General features: G+C 33.9%; 1 protein-coding gene across 1 annotated transcript in view; it reads right to left on the bottom strand.

The window, feature by feature from the left end:
- LOC136037062 (arrestin homolog) overlaps window positions 1-20476 on the bottom strand; it is a 142222-nt gene that overhangs the window by 67996 nt on the left and 53750 nt on the right. The window contains exon 3 of the mRNA XM_065719500.1: window positions 1769-1962. Coding sequence (XP_065575572.1) covers window positions 1769-1962 — 194 coding nt within the window. The remainder of the gene's footprint in view (window positions 1-1768; window positions 1963-20476) is intronic.

Genomic DNA, 20476 nt, shown 5'->3' with positions numbered 1-20476 from the left:
TTTCCTTTTAATTAAAATTTATCCTGGTTTCTTTATCAAATCTCTTTTTTTCTTATTTTTAAGTCAAGAGATTGGATGTGATACTGTGGTAATCAAGTCACGGAGAAAAATATACATTACAAAAATACAAGAGAAAAAATCAACAAAAAATGAATATGCTCTGCAGATGAGTAGAATAGATGAAAGTGTCTCCTTGTCTACTTATGTCAGATTGTTAGCTTATGTTAACCTTAAAACTTGCCTGGTGGTGCAGTGTTATAATAGTCTACACAGTTCTGAAATGAATTCTAAGTTTTCGTTCATAAAGCAATTTTTATAATGTCCTTTTTTATGAAGAATGACTAATCTAAATAAAAAAAATATATAGGAATGCTATGAATGGAATCTTTATAGACTATTGAAAGAATCTATTGCAATATGTGCATGATGCCAGCACTCATTTTTCAATGTGGATTATATTGTTGATTTTAGACTTTTCGATATTCATGAGGGATCATTAACATATCTTTTGACAATGAATCAAAATGCTCAAACTAAATGACGATGATGATGAATGCTCTCAGAGATGGCTCTATATTTCTTCTTGAATTTTATTTATTCTTTTCAGGTGTATATACAATTCCCAGCATAGGCTCTAAAATTTAAAATAATGTTGCAGCAGCGGGCATAAGGGTACAAACATGAAAATTTGTATTCACATATAGCTGAGCTTCAGCTTAAGGTGGCTTACAACATAAAAATATTATTTCAAAATTATTGTTTAGTGTAATTCTATAAATTTAAATTAAACTTTTTAGATAGTAAATTTTGCTAAACGAATGTGACCAACTAATATTTCTCTATAGATTTCAGTTGTTAAGTCCGATTGAAAGTGGTATCATCTTGTCTTCCAAGAGTTTCTCATATAAATAATTCTTTTTTGAATATCGTGATGTTTCTGCGCCCCACTAGCAGTGACTGAAAATGCAGAAAAAAGGGAGACATATCAGTGCATCCCATGTGATTAGGTTAACTTCGAAGACCACACTGCCTTTCCATGACATAAATATAACAGTTCAAAATAGGGATGAAACCTTTAAGAGACCTTTAATAACCTTTAATGATAAACCCTTAATAAGATCAATAAATTATATGTAATAAGTTTATTGGGTATAAATTTTTTTTTTTTTTATTAATGTCTTTTAGTTTTACTGCTGATGATGGACACTTCATATGTTTTCGAAATATTCAGTTAAAGAAATTTTTATTTGTTTCACTGTCAATTAAAATGTTTCATCCCTATTTTGAACTGTTATATTTTCGTGATTAAGTTATTTTCCTTGTTGCTCTAGATGGGGGAATGTTCTTCTCCTGAATAAGGCTTTCAGCTATGATGATTCAAATGGTGTAGATTTCACTGGTGCAAATCCAACCCCGTTATGTGAAGTTTCAGACAGCTTTTGAAGTTCCGACAAATTTATTTCCAAGACAACAACCGAAAAAACCAACCGAAATAATAGTTACTATTCCCGTATCAGCTTCAAATGGCGATTTTAACCAAAATGATATTTTTTAAGGCGTTTTCAAATTTTTGCTTACTAAAGGCTAAGGTTAGTTCTTTACTAGGTCACCCCTAAGGGGTCAATCATAATACGAAAAAAATGCAGAGAGTAAATTTTTACTTGTGGATAAATAGGAAGAGTTTACAAAGAACTGTAGTGAATTAAATGCCGATTATAAGTTTCAGGCTCTTAATATAACTGGGGACAAAGGGATTTTTTGTCCTTACCTGCCATTTATTCAGGTTTTCACCGTCTGGTAGTTCTTCTTTGGGATGCAGCTCTTCACTATGTAACACAACTGTCTTTTTGAATGAATATTTTGTAAATTCTTCGGCTTCAGCGGCGTAACGAAAATGCAGCAAAACTTGCACAAACAAACGTCGTGAGAAACATGCGCCAGGAGGAACTACTGCTATGCCATCTGCAAAAGTCAAAAGTAGCAACTCGGGTTGTATTTGATTTTGAAGGGACATGACTAGCCTAAATAGACCAGCTGATAAAGTTTAGGACTCAAGAACAATCTAAAAAGAAAGTTCTTTTCTGCCAATGTCATTATTAGATGACTGATCTATTGAATTGGGCATGGTTTATAAAATTGAAAGACCTGTCGAAGCTATATGCTTATTACAAAAAAAACTAGTTTTTTTTTTAACTGAAAGTAAGGAGCGACATTAAAACTTAAAAGGAACAGAAATTACTCCGTATATGAAATGGGTTGTCCCCTCCGCAATCCCTCGCTCTTTACACTAAAGCTTTTAATTGTGTTAAAAAGCAGAATTGTGGCAGAGAGTCAAACTTTAGCGTAAAGAGCGAGGGATTGCGGAGGGGACAACCCATTTCATATACGGAGTAATTTCTGTTCGTTTTAAGTTTTAATTTCGCTTCTTACTTTCAATTAAAAAAACTAATTTTTTTAATGTAATTTCTGAACGTTTTTGAAATAATGCATGTTTGATTTTGGCTCTCCACACATAAATTATTAAAATAAAATTTGCATATTAATTCCTTTTTTGGCTAAATGGCTTTCTCTTAGTTTTGATCAGACGATTTTGAAAAATAAGGGGCGGGGAAGGAGGCCTAGTTGTCCTGCAATTTTTTGGTTATATAAAAAGGCAACTATAAATTTTAATTTTTAACGAATGTTTTTATTAGTAAAAAATAAACGTAACTTAAGAATTAACTTATGTAACAAATTTTTATTTTCTTGAATTTTTTTATGTATATGAGGGGGTTTGTACCCTCGTTAATACCTCGCTCTTTACACTAAATCGTAAGTTTTGTCCCAATTCTTTAAGAATGACCCCTGAATCAGAAAGGCCGTAGAATAAATACTTGAAATTACTAAAAATACTATAGAATAAAGAGCGAGGTATTTATCTCCTCCTAAATACCTCGCTCTCTATGCTAAAGTATTTTTAGAACCCCTCATATGCGTATAATCTCTGTTCGTTTTAAGTTTCATTGCTACTTCTTACTTTCAACTGAAAAAGTTTTCCATGTTTATTTTTTCATTGTTTTTTTCTTATAGTAATTTTAGAAAATCCTGCGCCCTTCTCATTGAATTTCCGTTCCCCATGACATATTTCTCCAAGGAAAGATCCTCCCACATAGCCCCTCCCCTCAGCCCCACCCCCAAACCAAAAAATCCCCTGAAAACATCTGTACACTTCCAATAACCGTTATTATATGTACACACTGGTCGAAGTTTGTAACTTGCAGCCCCTCCCCCAGGGACTGTGGGGGAGTAAGTCATTCCGAAAGACATAGTTATTATAGTTTTTGACTATGCGGCACAAAATGGATATCTCAAAATTTTGATCCGTTGACTTTGGAGAAAAAATGAGCGTGGGAGGGGGCCTAGGTGCCCTCCAATTTTTTGGGTCACTTAAGAAGGGCACTAGAACTTTTCATTTCCGTTAGAATGAGCCCTCTTGCGACATTCTAGGACCACTTGGTCGATACAATGACCCCTGGGAAAAAAAACAAACAAATAAACACGCACCCGTGATTTGTCTTCTGACAAAAAATACGAAATTCCACATTTTTGTAGATAGGAGCTTGAAATTTTTGCTAAAGAGTTCTCTGATACGCCGAATGCGATGGTGTGATTTTCGTTAAGATTCTACGACTTTAGGTGGTGTTTCCCCCTATTTTCCAAAATAAGGCAAATTTTCTCAGGCTCGTAACTTTTGATGACAAAGACTAAATTAGATGAAACTTATATATTTAAAATCAGCATGAAAATCCGATTCTTTTGATGTATATTTTAGCATCAAAATATCCGTTTTTAGTGTTTCGTTTACTATTGAGTCGGGTCGCTCCCTACTACAGTTCGTTATCACAAACTGTTTGATACCAAACTTAATGTTTCGTTTAGATGTTTGCATAGATTCCCTTCTATCTGCAGCATTCAACGTTACCGTTATAGTGTTTAAAACGATGGTGTGGAAACACTGACAGAGTACATAAGACACAATTTCATAACTTCCCTTTTAAGGATGGCAATTATACCTATATAATGAAAAAAGAAATCACCAACGCAACAGCACAAACACAGATATAAATATGCACCATAAAAAAAGACAGAAGGAGAAAGGAAGACTGTTTCCCTACTTTAGTATTTAATATAAATCAGTACTTGAAAGAGGCCTTAACCCTACTCATCCATCCAATCACATAGGTCAAACGGCATAGCCATACACAATCAACCGTAGAGAATAATCCATGGACAGGCAGTTGTGTCGTAAGTAAGTATAAGTCGTCATTTACCAAATATTAAAAAAAACAATAAAAAAGACAAATAATTCAGAGGCGACAACCCAACACAAGGGCTAATGAGGTGAATGAATAGACATTGCCTATAGCGTATATCCATATACACTTTTACGTCCTATATGACATACTACTACTACTACTAATAACTCACTGCAGCACCAAGCCACCTGAGGCCAACACAGCTGCGCACGCTCCTCCTCCAACCGAATCTATTCAATATGACATGTATCCCAAGAATAGGTCATATCTTGAAACATTCACTATCCTAATTTTGAATTTGCCGGTCGGATGAAACTAATAAAATACTTGAAAACCTAATTGGGGTAAAGCCAAAACAGATTGTATCTTTTAGATGTAAAACTGCCATAACTGTTTCAGAGTTGCGTATTCTTTTTGATATTCTATCATCCTAAGGTAGAACTAAGGCAGATAGGCATACAGTAGGGCTAATTCAGATAGTCTATCAGTTCTGTAAGCCCTTTCGAGGAAAGTGAACGTTTTGTATCATCCTTATTACCAAAACTCCTTTATTACATTTCTGCAATGGAAATGGTGCATGGCACGTGTTTCATAAAGCATGTATGGGTCTAAAAATCCATGTGATGGTTTTTGTGGGCCTAAAATTGTAGAGCCCTGAAAAACTCCTTTCTTGAATACAGTCATCCAGTATTGTCAAGCTCTTCTTCTTTCCCGTAGAATGTGCTACAACACAGATACAAATCTAGCGCTATCTTCTGGAAATATGTCCAATATTCGCCAGCAGTGACAAACCAAAATCGAGCCAAAATGAGACAAATCATTTGTTCTAAATGCATTAAAATCATTCTGAGTTTTAGATCATCAAAGATTCATGTATTCTCAATAGTATGAGGCACTGTTTATTTCTTCAAGCTGGGCTTCAGCCCTATTCCTGTCACCTCCAAACCCACATTTGTTTCCAAATCCATAGCTTTGGTTCTAATAATACCTCCAGCTTATTTGGGTGGGTATAGTCCCTAGTGCCTTAAAGGCTCTTTTAAAACGCCATGACTTTTGTTTATTTGATTTCTTATTACAATTATACCTCAGTTCAATAGCTCTCCCCTAAGAAAGTTCACGTGACTTCGTGTCAGATGTTACCATAGCAATCTTTAAGATGAAAGAACTTTTGAAACCTTGACAGTTCACACGAAAAATCCACTATTATTTTTTCCCCTATAAAGGCTTTGCCTGTTCCACTTAGTTTAAAGAATATTTGAGGGTATAGTAAAAGGTGATCCAGAAAATCAAAATTGATCCATCAATTTTGAATATCAAAATCGATATAATGACTCGATGAAATTATTTAAGGCATCCTAAATAGATAAAAAACTGGGGACATATAAAACAAAGGATAAAATAAATTTTAGCAAAATCAGCATTGAAACCTATCATTTGTTTTAAACTCGGTATCTAATTTTTACAAAAGATTCTGATTTCACAAAAATCAGAATGTGAATCTTTTAATTCTCAAAATAAATAAAATAATTTTTTATCATATTCAAAAAGATTTAAGAAACTTGTATTATTTTTCTAGTTTATTTTTAAATCCCATACATGATCTTTATAACGGTTAAATTATAAAAAGAACTAAAAACTCTACGAAAGACAATAAATGAATAGAAACCGTTAAATGAGCAGAAATTAGCTTACATAAGATGATAAACCAAAAATGAGTAAAATTACAATGAATGAAGAAAGGAAACTTGAAAAGCAACGGAATATACATAGAGCACTACATCCAAACTTCAAAAGGGCGTATATTACCAAAACAATAGCTAGATTGCTACCCCTCACGCCCCTCTCCCATATTCCAAAAAGGCTTTCCAGACTTACCCCTATAGTAGCTAAACTGCGATTCTCGCAAGATGGTAAACATTTATGAAATAAATTCACTATTGTATGATAATCGTACACAAAAAAAATTGTATGACAAAGCGAAGTGATTTTTTTCACTTTTGCTTGGATATAATTGAGGTGTTTCCAGAGCTTTTGAACTTTAAATTTAGAGTATTTTCTGCTAGAACCTTTGACCTCTAAAATTCTTTACAGTTAATAAATCAATTGTTTTGTTCATGAATTGATTTATAAAAACTTTATCCGCAAAACAAGTTTTTCAAAGATAAGTAAAGACCTAGATTAAACCAAAGACTAGCAAAAAAAGTCAAATAACTTTCCAAGCGTAAAACTACCATAAACCACCATCAATAGCCAAATGAAATTCAAAACAAACAGAAACAACAATAAATAATAGAGTCAAACTTAAACGAGCATAAGTTAAATACACGAGGGGCTGACGCCTTTCATGCCTTTTAAAGACAAGATATAGTTTGCACTTGTGTTTCTATTTCTCATAATTTCTAAAAAAAGAAAAATTCACCACCATAACCAAGATTATCGAAAAAACAACAACAAATGAATGTGTATTGATAGTTTAATGTACTTATTCATTCCCGAAATTCTTAATTAGAATTGGATTTATTAGAATCTAATTTAAAATTGGATTTATTAAGGTTAAATTGAGAATATCTTTGAATGTGTCTTGTTTTCAATAAAGTGAAAATTATGCTTTGGTCCTTAGAAGCCAAGGAGGACTAATTTAAGGGGGGTAAGTGGCTGAATTAGCTAAAAACAGCCAAAACATAGTGTTGTAGTTTTACTCGATACAGAAACAGTTGATTTGGAAAGCTATTTACTTTTTTTTGAAGTTCTAGAAACCAATGTTTCATTCCCTCAAAATAGTTAACTACTTTAAAAAGATTTTCCCTGTATATCATTATTGGGCTACTTATCCTTTGTCGGTCACCTGAACAATATTATAAGGGAACTACAAAATCCTTTTAATTCTGTCCTTTCCTGACTAAGCAGCAGAAAGTAGAAGCAAAACTGCGAAGTCCAACCTATAAAACTTGACCCTCCCCCTCTCATAATGCATGCTTAACCTTCAGATGTTTGTGCTTGTCATGGCAACTGCCTTAATGATTTGTGGCTATTCTCACAAAGTCAAGTAAGAGACTTGTGGCCAGTTTCGAATTGGTTGATTGGGAAGGAATGTCTAATGATCAGAATGTAAAAATCGCCTAAAATATTAAAATCAAGTTGGGTGGAAACTTGTTCTACTTTTCTCTGAACATTTGCATGCGAACTTAGGCATTTTTTTTTTTTTTTTACTCAAGCTAATGGGCATAATTGGCCAAATCGGTTACAGTTTGGTCAAGGAATTTAATAGACGAAGATCCGCTCCAGGAAACATTTAATTGCTTTGATTTTTATTTCCAGTACAAATTAAAACTTTGGTTCTCTTATTTATCATTGAGCACTAGCAGACCTTGCTTTGCTTGTGAAGGGAATGATAAACATAAAAAAGATATTCAGTGTAAACCCCTCAGGAAATGTATAGCCCCTCCCCACACTATAATTTACAAAAAAAAATTTGTGTAGTTTTTATAGAATTAGTTTTTTTAAACAAAGAAACAAAGGGAAAATAATGTTCAAGCTCTAAAAGTCAATTTTTCCTTCCAATTGAGATTTCTGGCAATTTTCAATCAATTTAAGGTTTCTGCCGCAATGATGCCAGGAAATTTTAAGATTTTCTGGACATTTTTTGTCAAACAATGCCGAACGGATAATTTAACGATTCTAACTTTATTTTTCAAATACTCTCAAATTTAAAATTCGGTCACCATTTAAATGCGGGGAATCTGTCACAATATAATGTTTCGCAGTATATAATTATAATTACGCTGCCAACAATTTTTTTATGCTTAGGCCCGCTGATATCGATGCTTTTTATTTATATGTTTCGGCGAACCTAAAAACAAATCAATTTAATAAAAAGCATAAGTAATATTTCAAAGGGCCACGTAAATTATAAGTTTAGTATAACAAATGAAGTCATAGAGAGTCAAACTTCATTCAAAATTACAAGTGAATGAATAGCGCGATACCCTGGGCAATTAGAATAGAGCTGAGTTCGATTATGAGATTAAGAATCCTGTGCTCAGCGTTGGGATTGTGGGACGTGGAGAGGGATTATGTTCTGCAGCATTATTGGTGAATCTGGCTGAAAAAAGCCGAATGTATGCGACATTCACCTTCACCCGCCCGTAACCTTGTTTACGGTATACTATAGTCATCAGCTTTTGCTCATCGCTGACAATTTTAGCAAAAGCTGAGCGCCAGTACTTATATCTATGATTTTTTAATGTGTGTTTATTGTTTATAATGTATTAAATACTATTTCTAAATTCACCAAGTAGCGTCTTTACTAAATAGTTACTTTTATTCACTACCGCTTTAATATTACCTACTTCAATAACACCCCCCCCTGCCCCCCCCCCCCCCAATTGAAGATATTGTAGCTACGTCCCTGGTTATCAGCCCTACTAATGTTAATTTTTGCTGGTTTTTAGTTTGACTCGGCTATTTGTCTGACTTTCTGTTTATTTTGAGTTTCATTTATTTATTGACAGTGATTTGTGGTAGAATTACGTTTGGAAGATTATTTGACTTTATTTCTGCTCATTTTTGGCTGAATGGAATTCTTTACTTTCTTTGAAAAACAGGTTTTGTAGAAAAAGTTTTTTCTTAAATTCTCAAATTTTCCGTATATTTAAGGGGTATTAAATTCCATTTTACCATGCTGACTTCACTGTTTTTCCCTTTCTAAATATTTAAGTGGTACCTGTCCATTTTATTTGTCTACCGTTTTCAGTTTTATCATGCAACACTAGCAGACCTTGCTTTGCTTGTAAAGGGAATTATAAACATAAATACGGTATTCCGTGTAACTTCTCCGGAAATGTATACCCCCTCCCCATACTCTAATTTGCAAAAAAAACTTTTGTGTAATTTTTATAGAATTAGTTTTTTTAAACAAAGAAACAAAGGGGAAAGCAATTTTCAAGCTCTAAGAATCAATTTTGCCTTCCAGTTGAGATTCATGGCAATTTTCAATCAAATCAAGGTTTAAGCCGCAATGATGCCAGGAAATTTTAAGATTTTCTGGACATTTTTTGTCAAACAATGCCGAACGAATATGTTGATGATTCTAACTTTATTTTTCAAATACTCTCAAATTTAAAATTCAGCCACTATTTAAATGCGAGGAATCTGTCACAATATAATATTTTGCAGTCTCTGGTAATACTTTGACTTATACTGTATCTTTACTTTGACAGCGCGGTTACGCTATCAAAATTGTTTTTTTTGCTTAGGCCCACTGATATCAATGCTATTTATTTATATATATATCGACGAAACGTTTTGAGTCTCATTTTTTGTCAAACAACCCGGCTCAATAGTAAACGAATCTCTAAAAAACGGAATTTCGATATTAAAAGATACATTAAAAGAATCGGATTTTCATCCTGATTTTAAATATATAACCTTCATTAAACTTATTCTTTGTAATCAAAAGTTCTGAGCCTGAAAAAAATTTACATAACCTTCATTAAACTTAGTCTTTGTAATCAAAAGTTTACATAACCTTCATTAAACTTAGTCTTTGTAATCAAAAGTTCTGAGCCTGAAAAAAATTTACATTATTTTGGAAAATAGAGGGAAACACCCCCTAAAAGTTATAGAATCTTAACGAAAATCACATAATCGCATTCAGCGTATCAGGGAACCCTAATGCAAAAACCAAATTGCAAAATTGCAAAACGAAATTGCAGAACGAAACTGCAATTGCAGTTTCGTTGCAAAACGTTGTAAATCGTTGCAATTGTTGCAAACGTAAATCGTTGCAATCGTTGCAAATCGTTGCAATCGTTGCAAATCGTTGCAATCGTTGCAAATCGTTGCAATCACTGCAAATCGTATTTGCAATGTACATATTTGTAATCGTATTTGCAATCGTATTTGCAACGATTTGCAATCGCATTGTACTTGTTGTATGTATGTATTGTATGCAATCGTATGTATTGTATGTATGTATACGTATGTATGTATTGTAATCGTATGTATTGTATTTAAATCGTATTTGCAACGTTTGCAAATCGTTGCAATCGTTGCAAATCGTTGCAATTGTATTTGCAACGATTTGCAATCGTTGCAAATCATTGCAAATCGATTGAGAATCGTTAAAATCCTTGCAATCGATGCAAACGTTGCAAATCATTGCAAAACGTTGTAGTTTCGCTGCAAAACGTAAATTGCAAAACGAAATTGTAAAACGGGACTCTAAAAAACAGAATTTTGATACTAAAAGATACATCAAAAGAATCGGACTTTCATGGTAATTTTAAATATATAAGTTTCATCAAATTTATTCTTTGTATTCAAAAGTTATGAGCCTGAGAAAATTTGCTAGGAATTGGCTAGAAAATCGGCTGAGAAGGCCTGAGAAAATTGGCTAGGAAAATTTGCTGGCTAGGGAGGGGTGGGAGTGGGAAGGGCTAGGGGGGCTATATTGAGTGACCCGGCTCAATAGTAAACGTAACTCTAAAAGACGGAAATTTGATACTAAAAGATACATCAAAAGAATCGGATTTTCATGCTGATTTTATATATATCAGTTTCATCAAATTTAGTCTTTGTTATCATCAAAAGCTACGAGCCTGAGAAAATTTGCCTTATTTTGGAAAATAGGAGGAAACACCCCCAAGAGTCATAGAATCTTAACTAAAATCACACCATCGCATTCAGCGTATAAGAGATTTTCGTATTTTTTGCAGCGATCACGGGTGCGTGTTTTTTTCCCCAGAGGTCATCGTATCGATCAAGTGGTCCTAGAATGTCGCAAGAGGGCTCATTCTAACGAAAATGAAAAGTTCTAGTGCCCTTTTTAAGTGACCAAAAAATTGGAGGGCACCTAGACCCCTTCCCACGCTCATGTTTTACTAAAGTCAACGGATCAAAATTCTGATAGCCATTTTGTTCAGTATACCACAAAAACTATTTCTTTGGGGATGACTTACTCCACCACAGTCCCCGTGGGAGGGGCTGCAAGTTACAAACTTTGACCAGTGTTTTCATACAGTAATGGTTATTGGGAAGTGTACAGACATTTTCAGGGGGATTTTTTCGGTTTGGGGGGGGGGGGGGGGAAGAGGGCTATTTGGGAGGATCTTTCCTTGGAGGTATATGTTATGGGGAAAGAGAAATTCAATGAAGGGAGCGCAAGATTTTCTAGCATTACTATAAAAAAAACAATGAAAAAATAAACATGAAAGTTTTTTCAATTGAAAGTAAGGAGTAGCATTAAAACTTAAAACGAACAGGTATTATTACGCATATGATGTCTTCTCCTCCTAAATACCTCGCTCTTTATGCTAAAGTATTTTTAGTAATTTCAACTATTTATTCTACGGCCCTTCTGATTCAGGGGTCATTCTTAAAGAATTGGGACAAAACTTAAGCTTTAGTGTAAAGAGCGAGGTATTAACGTGGGGACAAACCCCCTCATATACATAATAAAAATATAAGAATATAGAAGTTTGTTACGTTATTTAATTCTTAAGTTACGTATATTTTTTACTAATAAAATGTTCGTTAAAAACTAAAAGTTCTAATTCCCTTTTTAAGTAACTGAAAAATTGGAGGGCAACTAGGCCTCCTTCCCCACCCCTTATTTCTCAAAATCGTCTAATCAAAAATATGAGAAAGCCATTTAGCCAAAAAAAGAATTAGTATGTAAATTTCATTTTAATAATTTATGCACGGAGAGCCAAAATCATACATGCATTAATTCAAAAACGTTCAGAAATTAAATAAAAAAAACTAGTTTTTTTAACTGAAAGTAAGGAGTGACATTAAAACTTAAAACGAACAGAAATTACTCCGTGCATGAAAGGGAATGTTCTCTTCTCAACGCCCCGCTCTTTACGCTAAAGTTTTTTACTGTTTAATAAAGTAGAATTGAGAGAAAGAGTCAAACTTTAGTGTAAAGAGCGGGGCGTTGAGAAGGGAATATCTCCTTTCATACACGGAGTAATCCAGGAGTGTACACGTTCTATAGATTTGATTATTCATCGGCAATTAGAGCACCAATATGCAAATTTCATTTTGCACGACCGTATTAATAATCTGAATAATTGTTATTTAAAATGCTTAAGCTAAAATTATTTAAAACTAAATTTATTAAACAAAATTTGAGACCGACTTTTCCGCTTAACTAGAATCAAACTTTGAATAGAGAAGATTCCGTGGTTATTCAATTATAGTAAATAGGAGATAAGCCTTTGATACATTTACAGATAATATTAAAAAAAGAAAAAGAAAAACAGAGGCACAAATTGAATTTGTTGAGGCACTGATTTGTAACCTAGTAAAACTTATTTGTAACCTAGTAACACCTTTGTGTTGTTATATTTAGACAGATAATCACTTTTCAGCAAAAGAAATACTACCTACTGATTTCTTTTATATTATAATTAAAGCTGAGACCTAAGAATTGGTAAGTGAGAATAATATTCTATAGCTATTAATTTTATAGACTTTTTTTTAATACTGTATAGCAAAAAAACTTAATGATTATCAAAATGCAGCTGGTAATGAACTGTAATTGAACAGTGACTTAATCAGGTAGTAATTGAAACTCTAAAAAAAAGTCTCTTTATAACAATTAATTTATCAGAAGAATCGAATTTTTATGTTGATTAAATAAAAAAATCAAGTTTTTTCAACTGAAAGTAACGAGCAACATAACAGACCAAACAGACAAACTGAAAGACAGACAGACAAAGAGACAGACAGACAGACAAGAAAGACAAACAGACAGACAGACAGACAAGAAAGACAGACAGACAGACAGACGGACAGAAAAACAGACTGACAGACAGACCAGACCAGACAGACAGACAGACAGACATACAGACAGATCTACTTAAAACGAACAGAAATTATTACGTATATGAAGGGGATTACCCTCTCCTCAAGACCTCGTTCTTTATGCTGAAGTGTTTTAGGCCTTTTAAAAAAGCTTCTTGTTGTTCTAATTAACGACCCTTGTGTTTCAGTTTTTTTTTTAAAGAATTGTGACGAAAGTCAAACTTCAGCTTAAACAGAGAGGTGTTGAGAAGTGGGCAACCCCCTCCATATAAATATAAATTCTGTTCTTTTTAAGTTTTAATGTTGCTCCTTACTTTCAGTTGAAAAAAAACTTGTTTTTTATTAGGTTTCTGATCCTTTTCAAATAATGGCAGGACATCGGGCCCACCTCCATGGAGAAATCACCCTCGCCATGATATATCCTCTAGAAAATTCAATTCCGTTGAAAATTTATCCCGAACAATCACCCTTAACAATTCCACGCGTAAAATTCAGACAGAAAAGAGAAAGCAGGACATATAAAAACAATTTTGTATGGGACTTCTGGTAAACTCCCACAGTGTATAATTTCCCCTGAAAAGATCACCTCCTGGAAACTTCCCTCACCATGGGAAACTCCCCGTGGAAGAACCCGCTGCAGAATACTCCCCGCCCCTACCTAGAAAATGTATGCATGCTTCCCATTAACAAATGCGTAACCAACCGGCAAGTTACCCGGCAACTATGCGTAAACAACCGGTAAATTTTATAACTTAAAAACCTTTCCCTGGGTCTGTGGTGGGTCTTGTTATGTCCAAAGGTATAGTTATCGGGTCTTTTAACTATGATAAACAAAATGGCTATATCAAAATTTTAATCACATGATTTTGGGAAAAAGTGGTAGGAGATGGTGCCTTGTTGCCTTCCAATCTTTTTGTTTCCTTTAAAAAGGCACTAGAACCTTTGATTTACGCTTGAACGAGCCTTTTCACAATATTCTATAACTGGGTTGATACAATCACCCCTGGAAAAAAATAACGCGCATCCGTTCTTTGGCAAAAATACAAAGTTCTGAAATTTTGCACATAGAAGCTTGAAACCTTTACAGAGGGGTTTTCTGATACGCTGAATTAGAGGGTTTGAATTCATTAAGATTCTATGACTTTAGGGGGGATTGTTTTTGCCCTATTTCGAAAATCAGGCAAATTTTCTCAGCCATGTACCCTTTGATGGGTAAGACTAAACTAAATGAAAACCATATATTTGAAGTCAGCATAATAAGCCAACTCATCTGATATGTCTATTAATATCAGAAGTTCGTTTTTTAGAGTTTCGGCTACTACTGAGCCGAATCGCTCCTTGCTTACATTTTTTTACCCCGATCTGTTCGATTCCAACTATAGAAAATTTATTAAATTTAACGTTAGCCATCAAAATCTAAAAGCCTGAGTAGTGTCCTATTAATAGGGGTGGACAGGGCCCTACCCCTACCCTTTCCTTCCTTAGTGGTTGAAGAGCATAAAGAAGGTGTATCGGCGATTCCACCAATGCTGCCATTTACATAACCAAAGTCATTGATGGCGCTTTTGTTAACGAAGTTATAGATGGCGACATTTTTTCTTTTCCAACGAAACATTTTTTAGATTCTCCATTGATTTTATTGAGTTTATATCTACTGTAGGATTCAAAAATGAGACCCGAGATTTCCTATGGTTAAAGAACACCACGTTTGCCAACGGAGCCAACATGTCATTGATATTATTACGTTATTAGAAATAGATTCTAGGCAATCAATGTATTTTTTGGGCGCTGGCCAGTTGGTTTTAAGTTTCATTTTATCGTAGCAAGTTAATTGCGGAATCGGTTTCTCAATTAGAGTTGAATTATTTCTTATAAATGCTATTATTGATTTGTTTCCGGGCACCAAAAAAATATTCCCCTTTCAAAAAATCTAAGCTCAAAACGAAAAATGAGAAGGGGGAATCTGGGCCCTGGAGAGGGATCTGAGGAGCTCAACGTCATGCACAAGCCTGATAATGGAAACCTGTGTACTCAGGGTCATTACATTACAAAAAGGATACCTAGCCTGTTGCAGTCATTAAACTTTTTGGGGACCAAAACAAGTGTCATTGATCGTCAATGTTTATTATAAAACTAAAAAGAAATTTCCACGCCAATGAAGCCCAACGTTATAGAGATAAGCACTTTAGGATTCGAGCCAAAAAAAGTTTGGTTCCAGGAGGGAAGCAGATGTTAATAATATTTGCTACTACAGAGCTATAGAAAAATGCAGTTTTCCGTAAAAAAATGATTTTGTTTTTGAAATTATTTTCTTGATTATGAAAAGTTTTTTAAGTGTAACAATTTCCTTTGAAATGAGCCATTAAATAGCTCTATCTGATTTTCCTGTGCCGAGCTATATGAGGGGAAAAAACAGAAAAAAAGATGCCGTCGATGCAGAGTATCGTGGTTTTGGCCACTTTTGTTGATTTTCAAACTAATATATTTTCCTTGTAATTCAAGCTAAGCAACAGTTAGTTTCCTATATAGGGGTATTGAACAAGGCAGTTCTAATAGTATACTTCTTTTTTTTACCTTAATCTAGTCTTAGGAGTTATGGGCCATTTTGTTTTTAGTACGGGACGCGATCGTCTCTTACTAGGTTGGTAGCTACCGCTACAACCTTGAAAAGGATATCTCTGTCCAGCAAGCATCTCAAATCACTGTGGCATGTATATTTTTCGAGTGATGCCAAAAAAGGCACTCAGAGACAAATCACTGATAGAAATTAACAAAAAATCCAACCCCAATTGAGAAATCGATTACGCAATTAACATGGCACGATACAACGATACCTAACGCCAGTTGGTTAGCTCCCAGAAAAAATGCATTAATTGCCTAGAATTTATTTCTAAGAACCTAATAATATTAATGACTTGTTGGCTCTGTCGACTAACGTGACGTATTTTATCATAGGAAATCCTGCGTTTCACGTTCGAATCCTACACCAGACATAAATTCCAATGAAAACATTGAAATTTATGAAAACACTACTTAGAAGCTAAAAAAATGTGTCGCTGGAAAAGAAAACATGTCGCCATCTATAGATGTAGTTAACAATAATGCCATCTCTGACTTTGGTTATATTAGTAGCATTGGCAAAATCGCAGTATAACCTTTTTATAATCTTAAACCACTAAAGAAGAAAGAAGTAAGGAGTAGGATCCCGTCCTCCCCTATTAATAGGATATTACTCAGGGCTGCAGATTTTGATTGCTAACATTAAATTTAATAAATTTTACATAGTTTGAATCAAACAGCTTATAGTAACAAACCGTAAGTTAGGAGTGACCCGGATCAATAGTAACCGAAACTCTAAAATATGGAATTTTAATAGCAATAAATAAATCAGAAGAATTGGCTTATTATGCTGATTTCAAATATATAGTTTGCATTAAGTTTAATCTTACCTATTAAAGTGTATGCAAGTATGTGTTTATTTGTTGTTATTTTGTTTGTTTGTTTTCTCCTGAGGGGAGATCGTATTAAACCAATGGTTCAAAAAGATTGGGAGAGTGTTCGTTCAAATGGAAACTAAAAGTTCTAGTGGCTGTTTTAAGTAACCAAAAGGATTGAAGAGTAACTAGCCCACCTCCTGCGTCCTTTCTCCAACAACAAAAAGTTTGAAATAACCGTTTTGTTCAACATAGTTTATAGGTCAAATAACGAGTCATTCAGAGATGGCAAGTCCCTCCTCATAGTCCCAGGGGATAGGGCTATTAGTTATAGAATTTGTCCACAGCGTTTGTTGTTATAAAATATACGAAAAATTGTCGGAAGGAATATTATGCGGAGGGGCCATTTTCTGCGGGTATATTTTCTGGGTAATTTTGCATGAAGGGAGAGGGGATGTTCTGGCTTAATTTTAAAAACAATCAAAGATTCAATATAAAATATCTTAAACTGAAATTAAGAGTAGCATTAAAAATTAAAACGAACAGAAATTATCCTGTTAAGAGGCGCAACTCAATCCCTTGATTTTTATACTAATATTTTTAGTACTTTAAAATAGATTCTTATGCCAATTAAACAGCCCTTATTTTTTCGGAGTTATTTCTGAAGATCTGAGACAAAAAAGCTTTAGCGTAAGTAGCGAGGATTGAGAAGGGGGTACACCCCTCATATACGGAATAATCTTTGTTCCTTTTAAGTTTTAATGCTGCCCTTTACTTTCAGGGAAAGGATTGAAGAGGGGACAACCCCCTTCATATACGGAATAGTCTTGTTTCATTTCAAGTTTTAATGTTGCTCCTTACTTTCCGCCGAAAAAAACTTGTATTTTTTTTATGGAATTAAAGTAAGAAGGACATTGTCAATGACATTTAACTTTTTGAGTTTGTTAACGTAAAAGTTGCCGAGCCATATATATATTAAAAAAAGGAATTCTGTTTATAATAAAAAAAATACATCCGTGTGGGTACAAATCCGCAAAAAATAAGCTAAAAACACAAGGGACCAAACAGCTAAAGAAGATTTAGTTTCAAAAAGTTCGTGGTAACGAACTGAGTAAGGAGCGACCCGGCTCAATAGTAAACGAAACTCTAAAAAACGGAATTTTGATACTAAAAGATACATCAAAAGAATTGAATTTCCATGCTGATTTTAAATATATAAGTTTCATCAAATTTAGTCGCTGTAATCAAAAGTTACGAGCCTGAGAAACTTTGCCATATTTTGGAGAATATGGGGAAACACCCCCTAAAAGTCATATAATCTTAATGAAAATCCCACCATCGCATTCAGCGTATCAGAGAACCCTATTATAAAAATTTCAAGCTCCTATCTACTAAAATTTGGAATTTCGTAGTTTTTGCCAGAAGACAGATCACGGGTGCGTGTTTGTTTGTTTTTTTTCTTCTTTTTTTTCCAGGGATCATCGGATCGACCAAGTGGTCCTAGAATGTCGCAAGAGGCCTCATTTTAACGGAAATTAAAAGTCCTAGTGCCCTTTTTAAGTGACCAAAAAGATTGGAGGGCATCTAGGCCCCCTCCCACGCTCATTTTTTCCCAAAGTCAACGGATCTTTTTTTTTTATCTATCGGGCTATTTGGGAGGATCTTTCCTTGGATGAATATGTCATGGGGGAAGAGAAATTCAACGAAAAGGGTGCAGGATTTTCCGATTCTCTAGCATTACTATAAAAAATCAATGCAAAAATAAACATGAAAAAGTTTTTTCAATTAAAAGTAAGGACTAGCATTAAAACTTAAAACTAAAAGAGATTATTACGCATATGACGAGTTCTTCTCCTCCTAAATACATCGCTCTTTATGCTAAAGCATCTTTAGTAATTTCAACTATTTAGTTGAAATTATAGCCTTTCTGATTCAGGGGTCATTTTTAAAGAATTGGGACAAAACTTAAGCTTTAGTGTAAAGAGCGAGGTATTAAAGAGGGGACAAAACCCCTCTTATACACAATAAAAATATAAGAATATAGAAGTTTGTTACGTGAGTTAATTCTTAAGTTATGTATAATTTTTTACTAATAAAAGCGTTAGCTAAAAATTAAAAGTTCTAGTTGCCTTTTTAAGTAACCGAAAAATTGGAGGGCAACCAGGCCTCCTTTCCCACCCCTTATTTCTCAAAATCGTCTGACCAAAACTGAGAGAAAGCCATTTAGCCAAAAAAAGAATTAATATGCACATTTAATTTTAATAATTCATGTGCGGAGAGCCAAAATCAAACATGCATTCATTCAAGAACGTTCAGACATTAAATAAGAAAAAACTAGTTTTTTTTAACTGAAAGTAAGGAGCGACATTAAAACTTAAAACGAACAGAAATTACTCCGTGTATGAAAGGGGCTGTTCCCTTCTCAACGCCCTGCTCTTTACGTTTTAAAGTTTTTTTTTACTGTTTAATAAAGTAGAATTGAGAGAAAGAGTCAAACTTTGGCGTATAGAGCGGGACGTTGAGAAGGGAACAGCCCCTTTCATACACGAAGTAATTTCTGTTCGTTTTAAGTTTTAATATCGCTCCTTACTTTCAGTAAAAAAAACTAGTTTTTTATTTATTTAATTGCTTTAAAGATCCATTTGACTTTGGGAATCAATAAATTGCAACTGTTGAATTTTAGTGACGAAAAGCGTAGTTGAATCTAGATAATTAATTTTCCTTATTTATCTTTGCGCTTGAGCGGGGTAATGCTGGTTGGTATTGCACAATAAATCTCATAACTTTGAAAAATAAAACTTAAAAAATCATTTTTTTTCAGAATTGAACTGACCTAAGATGAGTCCAGGGGAAAAAGTATTTTATTTTTGATGAGCTGTGCCATTTAAATGGAAACGATTGTTATAAAGAATAAAGTATGTAAAAATAGCATTGGAAAGAGTTTAATTGGATTTTTCTTAATTTAGAGTTGAAAAAAGAAGTTAGATAAATCATCCTAATGGCTGGATACCATTCAGAAAGGGCTGAATTTATCGTGTGATTAAAAACTAAGTTATAAACTTTGAAATTAAAATCGAATTCAAAAAGAAAATACATCTATTCATGACGTAAACACTTCGTAAAGTTTAATTCCAAGAAATAGCTGAAGTACCTTAAAAACGTTTGCAAATTAAAAAATTTTTGGCCTTTATACTTGCTAAAGATTTCCCAAAAGGTAGAGGAGAACCAGTCAGACCAAACAGTTCAAGGTAACGAACTGTAGTAAGGAGTGACCAGGCTCAACTGTAACCGAAACTCTAAAAAAAAATGGAATTTTGATACCAATAGTCACATCAAAAGAATCACATTTTAATGTTGGTTTAAATATATAAGTTTCATCAAGCTTAGTTTTACCCATCAAAAGTTACGAACCTGAAAAAATTTGCCTTATTTTAGAAAATAGGGGGTAACACCCCTTAAAAGTCATACAATCTTAGCAAAAATCACATCATCAGATTCAGTGCATCAGAAAACCCTGTTGTAAAAATTTCAAGCTCCTATCTACTGTTTACTGTTTTAAAAAGTAGAGTTGAGAGAAAGTGTGAAACTTTAGAGTAAAGAGCGGGGCGTTGAGGAGGGACCAGCCCCTTTCATTGACGAATTAATTTCTGTTCGTTTTTAGTTTTGATGTCACTCCTTACTTTCAGTTAAAAAAACTTGTTTTTTTTTATTTAATTCGATATAGTTCGACACCAATCCAACAGTAGCAATCACATACCTATAAAATTGGTTACATCAGTGAATCCCAGCCAATCACTAATCTTCAGTTCCTAATCAAACAGTTCGTGGTAACGAACTGTAGTAAGGAGCGACCCGGCTCAATAGTAACCGAAACTAAAAAAAAACGGAATTTCGATACCAATAGGTACATCAAAAAAATCGCATTTTAACGCTGAT

Source organism: Artemia franciscana, chromosome 16, assembly GCF_032884065.1.
Source record: "Artemia franciscana chromosome 16, ASM3288406v1, whole genome shotgun sequence".
NCBI classification, from domain to species: domain Eukaryota; kingdom Metazoa; phylum Arthropoda; class Branchiopoda; order Anostraca; family Artemiidae; genus Artemia; species Artemia franciscana.
Note: the sequence above shows the minus strand (reverse complement) of the source record. Positions and strands in the feature narration are given on the sequence as shown.